This window comes from Lynx canadensis, chromosome B3, assembly GCF_007474595.2.
Source record: "Lynx canadensis isolate LIC74 chromosome B3, mLynCan4.pri.v2, whole genome shotgun sequence".
Classification (NCBI taxonomy): Eukaryota; Metazoa; Chordata; class Mammalia; order Carnivora; family Felidae; genus Lynx; species Lynx canadensis.
This window is the reverse complement of record NC_044308.2, coordinates 87,148,917-87,168,731: the sequence shown is the minus strand read 5'-3', so window position 1 is coordinate 87,168,731 and position 19,815 is coordinate 87,148,917. Positions and strand designations below refer to the sequence as shown.

General features: G+C 42.8%; 1 protein-coding gene across 1 annotated transcript; it reads right to left on the bottom strand.

The window, feature by feature from the left end:
• Window positions 1-289: 289 nt before the first annotated feature.
• Window positions 290-1,802, bottom strand: SSTR1 (somatostatin receptor 1). The gene has a single exon (XM_032593701.1). It carries the CDS (start codon window positions 1,800-1,802, stop codon window positions 627-629), a length of 1,176 nt encoding a protein of 391 aa, XP_032449592.1. The 3' UTR covers window positions 290-626.
• Window positions 1,803-19,815: the final 18,013 nt, after the last annotated feature.

The window sequence follows — 19,815 nt, the reverse complement described above, 5'->3', positions numbered from 1 at the left end:
GCACAACCCCACCTGAAAGAAGAAAAAGACCTACTGCCTAGTTCATTCTCCAGTCCTACTTCCCGTCAAACGGGGATGCGCAAACGCAGAGCGGTGATGCTCTAGACTCCGCTAGGGGCGCCAGGCAGACTCTGGCTAGCGGAGGGGCGCGGCAGGGCGGGGCTGAGGGCGAGCTGGGGACTCATCCCGTGGGAAACCCGTGGCGGTAACTGTGGCTCAGCTCAAACAAAAATAACGGCTGGCCGGGCTGAGGGTCAGGCAGAGTTGGCGACGTTTATGAGTTCATGATCTGCACCTGCAGGACGGGGCGGAAGGAAAGATCCAAGTTACAGAGTGGGGAGCATAGAGGGGCGCAGAAGTGCAAGCGCAGTGTAGGAAGGAGCGAAAGTAGCAGACAGAGGAGAAAGGGGCCCTCAAGCCTTCCCAATTTATAAGCAAAGTGCCCAGTTCCAACTTTGTCGCGCGACTCTCCCAGGTCTCTCCACCCCACGCGCACACAGTGTCTTAGCCCCAATTTGCCCCACCGCACCCAGACGCCGGGGATACTTTCACCTCTCGCACCCGGCCTCCCTTTCTCCTCCTCATCTTCCTCCTCCCGTGGCGCAGGGCCCTTGCGTGGCCAAGGCTCAGAGAGTCGTGATCCGAGACGTACAGGTGCCATTACGGAACACACCGCCTCCAGACTCCAGGTTCTCCGGCTGGAAGTCCTCCACGCTGTAAGCGCGACTCTTGAGGGCCGTGGCGTAGTAGTCGACAGGCTCCTCGGCGGCGTTGTCCATCCAGCTGAGGCACAGGATGCGCTGGAAAGAGCGCTTGAAGTTGTCCGAAAGGAAGCCATAGAGGATGGGATTGGCGCAGCTGTTGGCGTAGCCGAGGATGACCGACAGCTGGCTAACCGTGGCGTCGTCCTGCTCTGCAAACACGTTGACCAACTGCACTACATAGAAAGGCATCCAGCAGATGACAAATACCATCACCACCATCATCACCATCAGGGTGATCTTGCGCTCCGAGCGCTTGCGCTGCTGCCAGCCGGCCTTGAGGGCCACCATGCGCATTTTGGCGATGATGAGCACGTAGCACAGGCAGATGGCCCCGACGGGCAGCAAGAAGCCCATGAGAAACGTGTACAACACGAAGCCCACTAGCCAGCGCTGAGCAGGCTCAGGCATGAGCATGTTGCAGGCCACCGTGCCATCACTGTTGGCCGCCGTGCGCGAAAAGACCACGATGGGCAGAATGACAAGCAGCGATAGCACCCACACGCCCAGATTCACCACCTTGGCCACGGTGGGCCGGCGGTAGCGTGCTGCCTTGATGGGGTGCACCACGGCCACGTACCGGTCCACGCTAAGGACAGTCAGACAGTAGATGCTGGTGAACATGTTGACTGCGTCCACGCTGAGCACGAGGCGGCAGAGCAGCGCGCCGAAGGGCCAGTGGCGAAGCAACGTGGAGGTGACCAGAAATGGCACACTGAGCATGAGCAGCTCATCGGCGATGGCCAGGTTCAGGATGTAGATGTTGGTGGCCGTCTTCATTTTGGCGTAGCGCAGGATCACGTAGATGACCATGGAGTTACCACACAGCCCCACCAGGCACACCACGGAGTAGATAAAAGAGATGAGGATGGCGCTGCCCTGGCCCTCGCTCAAGGTCCCGTTCTGGGACGCATTTCGCCCCGGCTCCTCCATGCCGCCCGCAGCGCCGGCCCCGGGGCCCCTGCTGCCGCCGCCTTCGCCGCAGCTGCCCGGGCTGGGGCTAGGAGAGGAAGGAGAGGAGGCAGTGCCATTGGGGAACATTTCAGCTAATGGGGGCTGCTGGGGCTGGAGCGCTCTCCTTGCGCCCCCGCCGCTTGCGCTCTCACTCGGCACCCTGCCCGCCTGCCCGCAGCTCACTGCTGCCAGGCACCTGGGGTAGCACGCAGCGGCTAAGGGGAGCTTGGCTCTGACCGGCGCCGGCGGGGCGCATTGCCTAGCGGCTGCTTGCGCGCACCCGCAAGCCCGCTCCCAGGCGCCTGGGCACACGCGAGCGTGGAGAGGGGAGACCGAGAGGCTGGAGCCCCGCGCCGCACAGCCATTAAGTGGCGCGGCTCTGGGCTGGTGAATGATTAATAGGCACCACCAGCGCGTCAGCAGCTACGAAAAGGGAGGGGTGATGGAGAAAAGAGGGAGGAAGGCGATGTAGGTGGTTTACCACCCCTCGCCCATTTTTTTTTCCCTTCCCAGTCCTGTGCTCAGATCAACTCGAGCAGCTGCTCCAGGGAGTCTCTTGCAATACCCTTTACCGATCCCTCAGCGGGGACTGGCGAGTTTCTCCTCCTGGAGGGGGGGTGGGAACCAAAAGTGTAGAATCTTTCCCACCCCGGCTCCTTTCCAATGAAGCAGACCCCAAGCACAGATGTCCAGAGTTCATCTCAGTTTCCCTGAGTTGCCGCCTGGTCCTGAGAGACCCCCCAACTCCATTCCCGTCCAATCGTCCGGGGCCCTAAACCCCCACCTCCGGCCCCCGCTAGCCCTACCCCTGAAGACCCGCCGCGGAAGCTCTGAGTCCCCCTTACCCAGGGCGCGCTACTTCCAGACCGACGCGTAGATGGCCCGTGCAAAGTGCCTGTGCGGTCTGGTAGCACGGTGACGTTCTTCGCGCGGTCCAACTCCTTTCTTTGGGCGGGACCCCCGCACAGGCGCCCACGCAGATACTCTTAGAGTCGCTGAAACTGACCCTGAGCGGTGTTAGGAGGAGGAAGCGCAAAAACCTTGCGTTAGGAGCTTCTGCGTTACAACACCGCAGGCTGCCCTTCGCAGGCGGGAGCGGTTTAGGGGCCTGAGTAAACCATTGCGAATCTCTTAATAAGGCTTGTGGTGCCCAGAGCCCCTTGCGTCTCCCAGACGAATATAGACTGCAAAAAGGAGGACGCGCGGCTGGGAGCTCGGAAGGAGCCTGAGGCTCCCTCCCGAACGTGCCAGGCGCGGTATTGGAAATCCATCTAGGTGTTCAGTGGGGAAAGATATGGCTGCGCCGCTTGGAAAGGCTCCGCCTGCGTCCCTGCTGTACTTTGTACCCAGGAGAGTTGGCGGGCCCCGGGGGAGGAGAGTGTAAAGGACTGGGAGGGCAAGGATGCCAGCTCCTCTAAACCCACGCGGGGTCCGCTGTGCAGGTGACCAGACCTGTCACCAACTCCACAAACTGGCCGGAAGACCTTCGAGTCTTTCTGTGAACAGCTAGGATTTCAGCCTTTTTTGAGGCCCTGGACGTGTGACCCCGTTCTAATTCCGAAACTTTTAAGAGACAGAAATCGATGTAGGCATGCCTAAAGCGCCTTTGCCTCATTTAGGAATTGGATGGTTTCTGTGGAAGAGAATGAATGTTCAATTACCATGATTTTTAACTATCTTTCGGACTTCCCAGCATCCCTAGCCTAGGCTCCTTTTGGCCTTTCACTTGTTGCAGTCCAAGGAAGAATCACTCCTTCCAGCTCTCCTATCCCCTTTCAAAATCCCATCAAGTCTTTCTCCGAAACGCACCTGTTCCCAGGAAGACTGACCTGCAGCAGGTCTTTCAAACTTTAGCTTTGTCTCCAGTTTCTTGTTAGTTTCTCCTTCCTCCCAACTACGGAGCAGTGGGTCTCAGTTTTCCCTCCCATCAGTACAGTTTACACTCAAGAGAGACGACCTAAAACAGACTAAACTCCTCACTGAAGCTATTTGTACCAGACAGTTCAGAATGCAGAAATGGATGCAGAAACTGAAAGGGGAAAAAAAAAAAAAAAGCATAATTCCTTTTGCCCCCTTCCTTTATCTGGGCAATCATTTGCATAAATGTGTTTTAGTTCTCAAAACGAAATGCTCCTAAAAGGAAAGGAATATCTTCTGTAGTGTGTTGATTATAATAATCAAAGATAAATTATGGCAGACCCTCATAGGAAGGTGTGCAATGAACACCGAATTATTAATAAGAAATGAGCTAGGAAGGAATTTCAAATTTTACAAGGCCCAAGCTATTTAACCCATTGCTTTATCTAAACAAATTACTTTTTACCTTTTACGAAAACAGGATGTGAAATTGAGGGTTAGTTGTGTTTTATTTTCCTTAAAAAAAATGCTGAACATATGGAGAAAAAAATAGTGTTCATCAAGTTTAAAAAAATGACTTTTTTCCCCCAGAAGAGCTTTTTACAAGCCAAGCCTCATAATGGTTTGGATGCCTCTTTGCCAATCACTGACTAAAGACACCTGGCTATTCTTTAGGGGGCTGACATTTCAACAGTCATCATTTAGATGCCTTGGCATTGATCATGGTTGCTCCAGGGGGAGAGGATGATGGGAGCCAGTAAAGCACAGCTCTGTTGTTCAGACTCTCATATGTTCACTTTGCCACTCACCTTAGGGAAATCTCCTCCCAATTTAGTGGTAGTCTCATACAGGAAAGAAGAAAACCCAATACCTGACATGAACATGTTTTTTGTTTCTGAAGTGGTTTCTGTGATGAATTGTTTATCCATAAAACAAATGGACAAGGAAATATCACTTACACCCACTAGAATGGCTTTAGTAATTTTTTAAAGGGGAAAAAAAACCCCACAAATGTTGGCAAGCATGTGGAGACATTGGAACTCTCATATGATGCAACAGCTTTAGAATGTTTCATGATTCCTCAAAAAGTTAAACACAGAATTGCCATATGACCAGCAATGGAATTTACCCCCCCCCCGAAATTGAAAATAGGTACTGAACAAAAACTGGTACAGTAGGTTCACAGTGACACTATTCATAATAGCCACAAAGTCAAACCCGAATATCCATTAACTGATGAATGGATATACAAACTGTGGTATATCCTCACAATAGATTATTCATCCATAGGAAGGAATGAAGTACCAATACATGAGCCCTGAAAACATTAGGCAAAGTGAGGGAAGCAAAACAGAAAAAGTCATGCATTGCATGATTCCATTTATCTGGGATGTCTGGAACAGGCAAATCCATAGAGACAAAACGGGTTAGAGGCTGGCAGGGGTTGAGGGGAGAAGGAATGGGGAATGACCGCTTAATGGGTATGGGGTTTCTTTTTTGGGTTATGGAAATGTTCTGGAGTTAGATCGTGGTGGTGATTGTACAACATTGTGAATGTACTAAAAGCCACTGAATTGCACATTTTAAAAATGGTTAAAATTATGATTTTTATGTCATGTGAATTTTACTTCAATAAAAGGAGAGTGATTGAGATGGGTATGAGCCATGCGGTGTTATCAAGTCTTTTCAGTCACTTAATCCTTAACATTATATCTGTGAACTAATCCATGATAAATAAAAACAATCAAGCAAAAGACAGCATTTCTGGGCTAAACAACATGAGACGGGTTTGCAGCTGTTTTTAAATTATGTTAGGAACAGGAGCCCACTTAGGAATCTGCCTTCCTCTCAGACCTTAATTTAATGTCTCTCAATGAAACAGGAACACTAATGTAGGCATGGGATTGTTGTAATGTGTAAGGAACATGGCCTTTGAGAAGTCAGGACTCCATAATCTTCATGTCTTGTTTAAAAACTTTTTAGGGGTCTTGGGCACCTGGGTGGCTCAGTCGGTTAAGCGACTTACTCTTGATTTTGGCTCAGATCATGATCCCAGGTCCAGGAGATCGAACCCCATATCAGACTCTGTACTAATAGCTTGGAGCCTGATTGGGATTCTCTCTCTCCCTCTCTCTCTGCCCCTACCCCAATCTCTCCCTCTCTTTCGCTCTCTCTCTCTCAAAATAAGTAAGTAGATAAACTTTAAAAAGTCCCTTTTTTAATTCACATATTTAAAGCCTGGAAAAGCTTAAGATAAGCTTGTTTCATCTGTGAGAGTTAATTCCTGCAGTCCTCCCTCCTTTGGTTACTATCTTTCCTATGCTTCTGAGATATGAACATTTCTAGATATGAGAGAAGAAAGATGATGGCCCACAAGAAGGGAAGAATGAAAAGTCCTAATTTAGGAAGTTTAAGATTCTTAGGTGAACTGATTTTCTTAGCCATCTCAATTCTTCTACAAGCCACACTCCCTTGTGCTCTCATGTCCCAGATGCACACTTGGATTACTGTATTTATCACACTGTGCTGTGATTTCTTGGTGTACTTATCTGTCCTCCTTTCTAAATCTGTAAGCTTGCTGAGAACAGGGGCTGTATTTTACTTATCTTTATATGCCCAGCACCCAACACAGTACCTGGAAAATTGCCCAACACCTCCTTGTTTTATTTTTCTAAGGTACCCCATAGATAATATCTTCTTTTTGTTTTAACCCATAAGATGTAGATACAAAGAAATGAACTCTTGGCCTCTTGCAAGAGAAGTTTTAATCTCTGTGTAATATCATCTATAATAATTTCTTATACATTTAAATCATTCTGAACAATTTCAATTTGCATGCCCTATATCAACAATTATGCTGATGACTCCTTCATTGATCATTCTTGGTCTTAAATGTCTTGGCAGAAAAAGGGCTCTGGAAAATGGGTGGTACATACTTTAGTAGCTAATGATGGTTATTTAATAGTATCATGCAGTGTGAAAGCCATTATACGTGGAAGATTGTTTCTTTTTAATTGCAGTCCCGAGTCTCAGTTGGTTTGGTGGAATAGTAATTATCAGGAGTTCAAACTCTGCTTCTGTCAAAATCATTACTAATGTGGTTTTTCTACCTGGAGCCTGTGGTGGTCCTCAAACGAGCTCCTCTAATCCGTGCTGGTGGTAAAGTGTCAGTTGGGGCCAGGGATTGAGGGGAACACTTTGTGGAGCGTCCTCTGCAGTGGCATCATCACAATTGTGTTTACAAACACCTGTGTGGGCAGATGGGACCTACCTGGCTCTGAGGGGCAAGTGCTACTCAGCAATATGGCCCACAGCAGAGGCACGTGTCACCTGAAGACCATCTGCCACCAAGCAGTTAACAGGATGACAGTCTGATAAGAAGGTCAACCAGAGTGCAAAGTGGCCGTGGGGCTAAGGAACAATCCCAGACCTCATTTTGCAGGGATGCCTCCCTGGCCTCACAGCAGCCCTGGTAGCCTGTGGTTCAGTCCATTGCCAATCTCGGCAAACTCGCCCTGGCCTGCTGGTTTTCCTATTGCCTCTTCTGCGAAACAGCAATGACCAAGTCACCTTCGTGCTTTCAAACAAGACGCACAGGGCAACAACTCACATTTTCACCTAAGGATTCTCTACTACTACATACTACTTCTAAGAACAAGAATTCAGCACCTACAGGAAAATATTCACTATCATCAGTGGATAAATAAAAATAGAACAAAAGCAGCTGCATGTTACTCATCTTATTTTGATTAGTCCTTAACAAAAATACATGTTTCTATAGTGTGGTGTCTGTTAAGGATTTCCAGACCAATTTAATTTCAAGCAATTTTATCAAAACATCTTTTGATGTTACTCATTTTACTAGAAACTACAAAACTGCTTTCAAAGTCACAAAACCATACTTTTGTTTCTTTTATTGATGTTTGATTTTAGGCAGAGCATTTTTTTTTTATTTTTTACTTTCTATAATTTACATCCAAGTTAGTTAGCATCTAGTGCAACAACGATTTCAGGAGTAGATTCCTTAAGTTCCTTACCCACTTAGCCCATCCCCCCTCCCACAACCCCTCCAGCAACCCCCTGTTTGTTCTCTATATTTAAGAGCCTCTTATGTTTTGTCCCCCTCCCTGTTTTTATATTATTTTTTAAGCAGAGCATTTAAACAGTCACAGCAAATCACCCATTTCTTGAGACAGGGCTACTCCTTAGGAGTGGGCTGTATGTGCCAATCGGTTTCACTAGCTAAGGAACAGCCCAAAACCAGCAAAAAGCTGGCTGTGGGAAGCAAGGAGAGCTTTGTAGAGGAAACCTATGAAGCTATCTTTTTTTTAAGATCTAAAAAGTAGATCTCTCTTTATTCAGAGAGAGAGAGAGAGAGAGAGAGAGAGCATGAGCAGGGGAAGGACAGAGAGAGAGGGTGAGAGAGAATCCCAAGCAGGTTCCACCCTGTCAGTGCAAAGCCTGACCTGGGGCTCAACACATGAACCATGAGATCATGATCTGAGTTGAAATCAAGAATCGGAAGCTTAGCCGACTGAGCCACCCAGGTGCCCCTAAAATGTTTTGTTCTTAATCAAAAACAAAAAGGTATGTGATTAGAGAGTGATTTAAATCTATGTGGTTATCATAATGCCTGCCATCATGATACTGCCATTTTGTTCCCATTTTAAGTATGTTGAGGCAGGAGACTAGGCCCATGCTCTGTCAACCAAAATAGTGCTTTATTTAGACGACACAAAGCGACCTCCGTGACTGACCTTTTCTTCTTTTGCACACGTGTGGTGGAACTGCCAATAATGGGTTTGTGGTGAATGCATCTGTGTCTTCGGTGGGAGGTAGAAGACAGCGTCTGTGAGCTATGGGCTCAGGAGGGAGGCTCAGAACCACTGGGATTGGCCCAGGAAGAGAATGACTAGATGGCCTGCTCCCTTCCTCTTCCTGAGGGCAAGCTGTCTCCCCAACACCAGGCCCTGCCTTTGCTCTTCTTTCTCCATGCAACATGGGATGGGAATTTATTTTGTCCTTGAGGAAGCAGCAGCCTGTGTGACAGTCTGACTCTTCTTTCCCTGTCAGAGCAAGGAGGTCAGAAGATAGCACAGTCCAGGTAGGGCCACCTGACCTAGAATAAGAAGTTACCATTCCTTGTGGACTGCCTGGGTGCACTGAAATTTTACTGCTTATCCAATTAGCCAAAACCTTGGTTTCTAATACTGTATCCTGAGGTTTAAAAAAAAATTTATAGAAGTGAAATTCAGACTACAGAAATGTGTTCACATTCTAAAAAGAGGTGCTAGCAACTCCACTATCAAGCCATCACCTACCTCCAGTCTATGTGGAAGAGACTGATAGAGACTGTTTCCTTAGGAAGAGTGTTGAATTTCATAGTTGTATTGACTACAGTCACTTTGTTGCCCCCACTTTTTAAAGGAACTGAAAATTAATATCATAATTCCACTATGTATGAATAATGCTATGTTTTTAATCCAAGCTGAATAATTTGTCCAATAACAAATATTTGTTGAGCATCCACTGGGTGGCAGGCACTGTTCTAGACCCTGGAAATACAATGGCAAAGGTTAACTAGTTTCCTACAGACTTCTGGTGAGACGGAAGGAGAGGGTAAGCAAGGAGACACATGGGGAATGGAATTGTATTTGGTGACAAGTTCTAAGAAGAAAAGTTGGGATGAGGGGCCAGAGGTTGCTGGAGAGGCTGGGTGTATTTGACCTAGGTTAGACCAAAGGGGAAGGGAAGGAGATGCTGCATGAGCATCACCTTGGGTGATGAGGGGGTTGTTCCAGCAACACAAGTGAAGCAGTTCAGGTCCTTGGAGGAAGATGTGAGGAGTTGGGTGTTATGAAACTACAGTTGGATTGTATGACACCTGGGGCCCAAATTCACCAGTGAACAGTGAAAACTGGATTGGGCAAAGGAGGCATTAAATATATTTCTTGTATTTAATACAATAGAATAGTAAGTAAGCACTAAAAATGATGTCACAGGTGAATTATTATTGACACAGAAAGATAGTCAAGGCATTGCTAAGTGTGACAAGCCTGTTTCAAAACCAGATGGGCCAAATAAACACACACACACACACACACACACACACACACACACACACACAATGAGCATATGTATCTGTAGGCCTGAAAGGATGGTTACTAAGATATTACAAAAGTGGTTATCACAAAGTAGTTGTGTTATGGATGTTTTCAGCTCCCTTTAATATGGAGAGATTTTCTAATTTTTCAGCCATGAGTATGTATTGCTTTTTAAATAAGATAAAAGTAATAAAAGCTTTTTCTTAATTTAAAAAAGGAAAAGACTCCAGGCCATAAGTGTCTGCTCTATTTAATGGAGCATTCACTGATTTATTTCCTCCTTAATTATTTTTACTTTCAGAAAAACACTAATAAATTTATTCTAGAAATTAACATATTATAATGCAAATTAAATAGCAAATGAAATGTACCCAGCAGAACGTGGTAGAAGGAACTGAAACAGGAGCTGGAGTAGTTTACCATCTTGTAGGCAACCTCTACAGCCCCATGGCCAAGTGGTCTCTTGAGTGTGCTTGGTTGGCTATGCCCCTCTTGGAATCCTATGATAATATGAATCTGCGATATGCTACTGATATCATATGAAATATGATAATATTTGTGAAAGCATGCTATAATTGCCTAATGTCAAACTCTTTGGTTTACATCACATACTTTCCATGTATTTAAATTTGAGCATGTAATTTGACCTGTCTGTGCCTCAGTTTCCTCTTTTATAAAGTGAAGATCATAGTGCATCTACCTAATATGGTTGTTAGAAAGATAAAATATGTTCAAAGTGTTTAGAACAGTGTCTGGCATGTAGTAAAAATTATGTAAGTATTTAGTGTTTATAAAATAACTTCCAAAGTATGGATTACAGTGTAACATTATTTTTTAATCAGGCAAAAAAACGTAAGAACTTCATTTTTGCCTCTTGCTCAAGAACAATTTAATCCAGTAGGTATAGCATTCACTTATTCAGCTTAAGAAATATTTACTGAGCAGTTGTCCTGTGCATATTACTTACTCTTTCATCTCCCCCGACCCCCCCCCCACCCTCCGCTGCTGCCTATCTAGGCTTGTAATTCAGCACAGTGAACTATGTTCCACTCACAGGTTTTTAGGACATGTCACACAGTCAGCTAAAGTAATTCTAAAATGTTAATCACTTCGATCAACATCATACCAAAGTGAATCCAGTCTATCCACATCATAAGAGTTTGAACGAACCGCTGTATTCGCTGACTCAAATAACCTAATTGAATGGTCCACAGGTCTGAGTTTGCTGTAAGTTTCCTTTTGGTCTCTGTTTCCAGTGAGACCCCCAAGTTTCCAGGTTAATAACTATAGTTTAAAAATGTGTTCACATTCTAAAAAGAGGTGCTAGCTACTCCACTGCTCTCAAGCCATCACCTACTTCCAGTCTATGTGGAAGACTAGAAAGAAAGATTGATAGAGACTATTTCCTTAGGAAGAGTTTTCAGAGTATTGTGGATTTTCCCTCTCATGAAAGATGAAAACTGGCTTCTTACCCAGTCAATGAAGCCTGGGGCCTTCTATGAAATCACTTGGAGAGCTTGTCAGGTGTCCACTGGGGTTGGTAGGACTCAGAGATTGGTGCCTGATTCTTACTTGGAAAATTTAAAAGTAAGCAAGAGACCCACTGGTACATCCTCGAATGATAAAAGAAAAAAAGCTACAGGAGGAAAAAGCTAGTTCCCACTGAATCCCCACTCTCCCACTCTCAGAGCCTGGAGCCTGCTTCGGATTCAGTGTCTCCCGCTCTCTCTGCCCCTTCCCTGCTCATACTGTGTCTCTCTTTCTGTCAAAAATAAACATTAAAATTTTTTTTAAAAAAGAGAGAGAGAGCTTTCCTGTCCATTAAAGCTGTCCCCTCTCAATTGCAGGAGCCAAAGGCAGAGAAAAGAGTGAGGGAGAAGTGGATAAATAATAAATAATAAAGAATCTAATTGCTTTTCTCTTCCTCTCTGTAGGATGCAACCATGGGTCAGCCTGAAGTTAGTACAGGGACGAGGAATTTTAAATTGTTTGAGAAATTAAAGTTTCATTTTAGAAAGAATTGCTTTTTTATAATGTCTGAAAATAAGACCTGATATTTGAAAGTGAACAAAAAAGTTATGGGATTCTGTGAATGAAGAATTTCCAATTAGCTTCTAACTGCACTATGAAAATGTTTGTATTTACTACCCTCATTTTGCAAATGAAGAAATCAAAGCACAGAGAGGTTAAATAACTAGCTCAAGTCACACAGCTAAAAAAGTCAGAGATCTCATTTGACTAGCAATCTGGCTGAGGGCCTATGCTCTTAACCACCACGCCACACTGCTGTGGTCTTCTCTGTCACTGAACTACTCAATTAAAGGTTTTTTTATTTTTTTAGTGTTTCAACAGTTTTTTCCCAGTTTTATTGAGAAATAATTGACATACATCACTGTATAAATTTAGGGCATACAGTATGATGGTTTCATTTACATATATTGTGAAATGATTGCCATAATGGGTTCAGCTAACATCCATATTCTCATGTAGATAAAATAAAGACAGAGGAAAGAAAAAAGGAAAAACATTTCTTGCTGAGATGAGAACTCTTAGGATCTACTCTCTTAACAGCTTTCCTATATTTCATCGGAAATGAAATAGCTACAGTCCCCATGTTGTACATTACATCCCTAGTTCTTATTTATCTTATAACTGGAAGCTTGTGCATTTTGACCACTTTCTTTCAATTCTCCCTCCTCTGACCCTCCACCTCTGGTAACCCCCAGTTTGATCTCTTTATCTAGGAGTTCAGTTTTTTTTTAATCCCACATATAAATGAGATCATACAGTATTTGTCTTTCTCTTACTTTTTTCACTTAACATAATGCCTCCAAGATCCATCCATGTTGTAGCAAATGACAGAATTTCCTCGTTTATTTTTATGGCTGAATAATATTCCATTGTATGTACACTGCATCTTCCTTATCCATTCATCCATTCATGGACACTTAGGTTGTCTCCATGTTTTGGTTATTGTAAATAATGCCATGAACCTGGGGGTGTAGATAACTCTTTCAGTGTTTTCACTCCCTTTGGATATACTCCAGAATTCCTGGATCAGACTGTAGTTCTATTTTTAATTTTTGAATGTCTTTCATATTGTTTTCCATTGTGGTTATAAAAACTGACAAACCCATCATTAATTTCTTTCTCACATCCATGCCAACATTTGTTATCTCTTGTCTTTTGATGGTGGCCATTCTAAAAACATGAGGCAACGGGGCGCCTGGGTGGCGCAGTCGGTTAAGCGTCCGACTTCAACCAGGTCACGATCTCGCGGTCCGTGAGTTCGAGCCCTGCGTCAGGCTCTGGGCTGATGGCTCAGAGCCTGGAGCCTGTTTCCGATTCTGTGTCTCCCTCTCTCTCTGCCCCTCCCCCGTTCATGCTCTGTCTCTCTCTGTCCCAAAAATAAATAAACGTTGAAAAAAAAATAATAAAAACATGAGGCAATATCCTCATTGTGATTTGCATTTGCATTTTCCTATGACTAGTGATGTGGAGCATCTTTTCATGTACCTGTTGGCCTTCTGTATATCTTTTTTGGAGAAATGTCTATTCAGATACTTTACCCATTTTTAAATTGGATTATTATTATTATTATTATTATTAATTATTTTGCTATTGAGTGATATGAGCTCTTTATTTTGGATATTAACCCCTTATCACATATATGGTTTGCAGATATTTTTCCCATTCTATATATATTGTCTTCTAACTTTGTTGATGGTTTATTTTGCTGTATAAAAACTTTTTAGTTTGATGTAGTCCCACTTGTTTATTTTTTATTTTGTTGCTTGTGCTTGAAGTGTCATATCCAAAACTTCATTGCCAAGACTCATGTCAAGGAGCTTCATTCCTATGTTTTCTTTTAGGAGTTTCATGGTTTCAGGTCTTACATTTAAGTCTTTCATTCATTTTGAGCTAATTTTTGTGAGTGGTGCATGGTAGGGATCCAGTTTCATTCTTTTACATGTGAATAGCCAATTATTCCCTTTCTTTCCCCAAACTCTTATAGTTTTTGGACTAGAGATCTTTCACCTCCTTGGTTAAACTTATTCCTAAGTATTTCATTGTTTCTGATGCTATCGCAAATGGGATTAATTTCTTTATTTCTTTTTCAGAAAATGTGTTGTTAGTGGACAGTAACACTACTCATTTTTCTATGTTAATTTTGTATCTTGCAACTTTAGGGAATTCATTAATTATATAGAACAGATTTTTGGTTGAGTCTATAGGATTTTCTATACATAAAGTTAATCGTTTGCAAACAGAGTTTTATTTCTTCCTAAAGGGTGATTTTGATGTCATGAAATTACATAAACAGAAAAATCTATCATTTTAGTGATTTATGTTTTTTTCAATAAATCCAACAATTACTTCAGTTTTCTTCTTTACCTTTGTTACCTATAATCTAAAAGTATAATTTTGCCCTCAACTAGAAATTTAGAGTAATATGCTTTGAAAAAAAATAGACTTAATAAAGCATATTGTAAGGAGTTTAAGACTGATGAGCCATTGGTATATCTGTGCCAAAGAAAATGTATTTTTTATTAACTGCTAACCACCATTTGTCAGTTCTAAATACATGATTGTCAGCATTATAGGCAGCTAAGCATTTCCTTCTGCATGACTATTTCTGTGTCGGTTTTTTTCTGCTTTATTCTTGTGTTCGTGTCATGCCTCACTTTTGCCCTGCCTCAGGCAAATGCATACCAAGCAGGTAGGTCAGCAGACTCACTAGATAGGGAAGGACTAAAGAGCTGCTTTGAAATTTGTACCAACTCCACAAAATTACAGCCAAAATGTATTCCCAGGAAAGGAAGAGGTGTTGCTGCTGAAACAAAATCAGTTAGAAAAAATAAATTTCCCTTCCCTAGGGCAAGTGCATACACATTTCAAGTGGTCTAGGGCCTTTGCACTTGGACCTTCATTGATTTGACTGACAGCGATAACAAAAATGAGAATATACAGATGCCAGATTCATTCAGATGGCGGCACATTATTTCCTAATGGAAATTTTATGTTTCTCTTCACTAAACAATTAAGTGGGAAATTAACATTTTTAGTCCATAAAAATGTCTTAACTCAGGAGAGGATAATCACATAACAAAAAAATGGTACAAGTCAATATTCACACTTGTGTGTGAGACTAGAGTAAATCAAAGCAATTCTACATTAGAATTGAACTTTTTTTTGATGTTAACAGTTTAATTGCAATGTTTCCCCCTCTCAATTTAGAGATAAACAGATCTCATTTTCATACCCACAAAATTTTAGCATCTATTTATTTTCTTGGAAAATTCTATCCAATTCTATCTGTGAAAACACATGCTCTTCCAATCCACCAGGGGGAGATTTTGACATTGAAAACTTCAACAGAGAAACTTTTAGATTTGATATAGTTGTATTTCAGTTGACAGCTGAAACAACTTAAATTTTGAACTAAGCCTTGATGATAAGGTTTACATCTTGATAAAGCTACCCAAGATATTCCAGCTATATTAAAACCAGGACTGAGTGGCTAGGGAGAACTGATGAAATACTGCTCAGTCTTGTCAGAGAATACACGTGGTGACTGAGCATGTCTGGGGGGAGGGGAGTTGGGTGTGGATAGGATGAGACCTTGTGTCTCTAGACGGAGATTCAGATGACAGGATAATCTCAGACCATTGCCACTATGTACACTGTTGATGATTCCTGGTTTCTACTGATGTATAGTGTCTTGATTTGGTTCCCGTGGCAGGCTTTGAGACTTAGAATAACACTTCAATGCTCTATAAGAATGAGGAAAGAAGAAATAAAAATGTATATTAAGGATTTTTTTTGAGACAACTTGTTTTATTTGGGAAGACATGATATTACTGCAGAAATCTTTGGATAACCAACACCACAGGCCTATCAAATCTCCTGTTTGTATCAAGCAGTAAGAACCTGATGCTATCAAAATTCCAGCAAATTTTTTTTAAAGAGATAATCTCTAAAAAGTGTTCTATAATAGGATTTGAGATGCAATATCTTCCCCAAAGTTTGATTAACCACTACTCATATATGGAAGTATTCCTAATGCTCAGTTTAAAACCAGCCATTTTGTTGATTTTTCCCCCTAGAACTGAAAAAGGATAAAAAGGATAGATCACTGTGTTCGTCTAGCACAGCCACTTGCCTTTTTGTCATCTTTAAACATGGTTTTCTGCATACAAATGACTCAGTCATTTCTGCCAATAAATGAACTTTCTCATACTTTCAAGTGAATATACATATACAGTGTAATAAGCAAAGCATATCCTTTCAGATATTGTGTATTTTTTTTTCAGATCTGAACAAATGTTTTATCCCTTTAGTTCCCCAACTCAGTAGGCAACAGACTACTTGGTTCTTGCCTCAGTCCCGTGTGTGGCTGACTTTGTGGCTTTTATTTTGTAAGGCCTAAGCCCACAGAGATAATATGGTTTGAGAAAAAATATTTTTCCAGAGTAGAAAAATCTCCCTGGGCACAGGATGGCGTTAGGACAAGAAAGAGGTTTGTGGGCTTCAAGGATAGAGGGTATCTGGGCTTTGCTTCCTGGCATGAACATGGCAAGACCTTGAAGTTAATGGGCACATACTGCAGCAGGGTGGCTTGAGTGTAAACCAGTGCACCCAGTTTCACCTCAGAGTTCTGTCCCTGAAACAAGGCGTGAAAGCTGGCTCGTGAATAATTGAGCTATAGCCAATATAGACAAATGACCAATTCGAGAAGAGTCTCTAGATACTTCAGCACTGGGTGAGAAGTACCCTTGGAGTCTGGCACAAACCTGGAAGAAAGAAAGCACCAGGAATGGCATGGTGAGTTTGTCACCAATTTTGAAAAACCTTAAACATAAACATCAGCTTTTCCAAATAGCTCACTTCCCAGTCGTACCACAGATGTTCTTCAGGCATCAGAACCCCCAAACATCAACCGCTCATGACTTCAGTCTTCCCTATTCTGATTAGACCCAGGAGTCATCACTTCAGATGCTTGCCTGCAGTACTGTTGACTCCCCTGCTTCCCTATTCACCTCCTGCAATTTGCCCAGCAAAATCTCAACCCCCAGCCAATCCCATCCATGTTCTCCAGCTCTACCCAAGCTGTTGAGTGGCAGCTAGAGAAATCTTACAACAGCATGGGGTTGTTTCTACTAAAGATTGTTTTTCTTCTCAAATTGGACTCATGTCCTTGCCCGACAAGCAACTGACCTGTCTGATGCAGTGCCCTTTCCTATTTCCCACAACTGCTGCTTCAAATCAGTGCAACTCTTTTTTAAATACACCACTTCATTCTATCTTTCCTTAAATCAGTGGTTGGATTTCTGATCTCACTTCACATAAAAAAATAGAGTTCATCCATGAGGTAGAAACTCCCTCACTTTGATTCGCTCTACTTCCAAAACCTATTAACATCCAAGTTCATCTTTGCCTCCTTCCTTCTCTTCTTCGTGGAAAACATTCCTTTCCAAGGGAAATTGCCCACTTTGCTGTGGATCTCTTGCCTTCTAGCTCTCACAGGGAACTTTCTTCAAAAGTCATCCCTTTTCCCTCTTCTACAGTTGACTTTGCCTTTCTTTCTACCCTTTCTTCTTAGCATTAGCAAATACCTTGTCAGCTAATATTTATTGTGTTTATATATATGCCATGGTGCCAAGGATCTTATTTAATTTTAATAATTTTTGTTTAATTAAATTAGATATTATTTAATTTTCACAAGTGTATGAGGCCAGGATACTAATCCATTTAACATATGAAGAAACTGAGGCATAAAAAGATTCTGTAACTTGCCCAGCATCTTCCAGCTAGTAAATAGCAGATCTCATTCAGTTGTCTTTGTTCCATTAGATGCAATACACAATCTCTCTCTCTCTCTCTCTCTCTCTCTCTCTCTCTCTCTCTCACACACACACACACACACATACACACACACACAAATGTGTGTGCTTTTGTATTTTTCAAATTGTGTGTGTGTGTATGTGTGTGCTTTTTAAAACAGCTGTGCTTTTCACTTAAATAAAAAACTTCATTGACCCTCTGGAATCCTTTATTGATCACTGTCTCCTTCCTTCCGCTCAAAGCCAACCCTCTAGAAAGAAAAATCAACACTTGTTATCTCATTGTCTGTAATCAAACTTCTCTTGTTAAGGTCATCACTGTTCTCTTTTTCCTAACCACAATGAAAACATTTCTGACCTTACATTACATACTTCCCAATTGCATATGTTAGTGTTGGTATTCTTTCCCCAGTGATTCCTCTACCTTTGTTTCCTGGACATTCTATTACCTAATTTTCCTCTTACCTCCTGTACACCACTTGAGTTGGTGTTTCCCAAGGTTCTACTCTCAACTGTCTTCTCACTCCACCCACTCTTCAAGAGCAGTCTCGTGCATTATCATAGCTGCAACTTTACCTCCAGGCTCATGACTCGCACATATGGATCCCTACTCCGGGTCTCTCCTGATTACCAGCTCCCTCCCAGACACCTTCACTTAGATGGTCTATGTGTACGTTTCAACATTTCAAAATTGCATCTCCACCCTCTCCTCAAATCTGCTTATTGCCTATAAATTTATTCAACTAAAATGTACTGATCAGTTAGTATATGCCAGGAACTGTCCTAGGGTCACAGCAGTGAGCAAAAAAGATTAAAAAAAAAAAAAAAGAAATTTGCTTTATGTAATCTACATTCTAGTGGGAAGTGTGGTGTTTCTGTTTGTATCAGCCAAGATTTAACCAGGGCAATAGAACCTCTGTAAGTCTTATGGAGTAAGGAGTTTATTATAGAAATAATACTTTTCACACACAGTGGTGGGAGAATCCGGGACTATAAGAGGCTGAGAGAGAGAGAGAGAGTTGGAGACAGTTGGAAAGATACAAAGCAGGCCTCCTGAAAACAGGTCCATGTAGATCCAGAGTAGATCTCTGGAAGATCTCTGTAAGAATTGGTGGATCACTATAGGGACTGCTGTTGTTTCTTTTGTCCTTGCATCTAACCTCTAGGACCTTCAGAAGGTAATGGCTGCTTCTTTATTTCTGCTCATTTTACCCTAAGAATATAGAGCCACAGTCCCAGTTCAGTTAAATTCACAGAGTCCCAAACCACCACACTCTCACAAATAACATGTAGCTAATTTTTCCATTGGTATTTTAAATCAACTGTGGAAATTTCTTTTAATAACTGAGAAAGGAGAGAAGATGAAATACCCAGGATACACGTTCCAAAGGAGGGTGTATTTTTCATATAAAGATGGAGGAATAACAGAGTAATGGTTAAGAGTGGCAATGGGGGGGCGCCTGGGTGGCGCAGTCGGTTAAACGTCCGACTTCAGCCAGGTCATGATCTCGCGGTCCGTGAGTTCGAGCCCCGCGTCAGGCTCTGGGCTGATGGCTCAGAGCCTGGAGCCTGTTTCCGATTCTGTGTCTCCCTCTCTCTCTGCCCCTCCCCCGTTCATGCTCTGTCTCTCTCTGTCCCAAAAATAAATAAACGTTGAAAAAAAAAATTAAAAAAAAAAAGAGTGGCAATGGGATTCTTGAAAAAATGAGATGCTCTTGAGAGAGAAATTTGCAGTCCTCAGTGTGGAGCCTAGTTTTAGTTATGGCCAGAATAATGGGTTGAACCAAAATTGATGTTCACCCAGAACTTCACAATATGACCTTATTTAGAAATAAAGTCTTTGCAGGGGCACCTGGGTGGCTCAGTTACTTAAGCATCCAACTCTTGATTTCAGCTCAGGTCATGATCTCACGGTTTGTGACTTTGAGCCCCATGTTAGGTCCCACACGGCCAGTGCAGAGCCTGCTTTGGATTCTCTCTCTCCCTCTGTCTCTCTACCCCTCCCCCACCTCTCAAAATAAATAAATAAACTTACAAAAAAAAAAGAAATATAGTCTTTGCAGATGTAATGTGTTAAGGATCTCAAGAGGAAATCATCCTGGATTTAGTGTGGGTCCTAAACTCAATGACTGGTGTCCTTCTAAGAAGAGGTGAGGACAGAGAAAGATCCACAGTCTAGAAGGCCATGTGAAGACAGAGGCAAAAGTTTGAATGATGCTGCCACAAGCCAGAGAATACCAGGAGCCACCAAAAGTTGGAAGAGGCAAAGAAAGAGTCTCTTCTATAGGCTTTGGA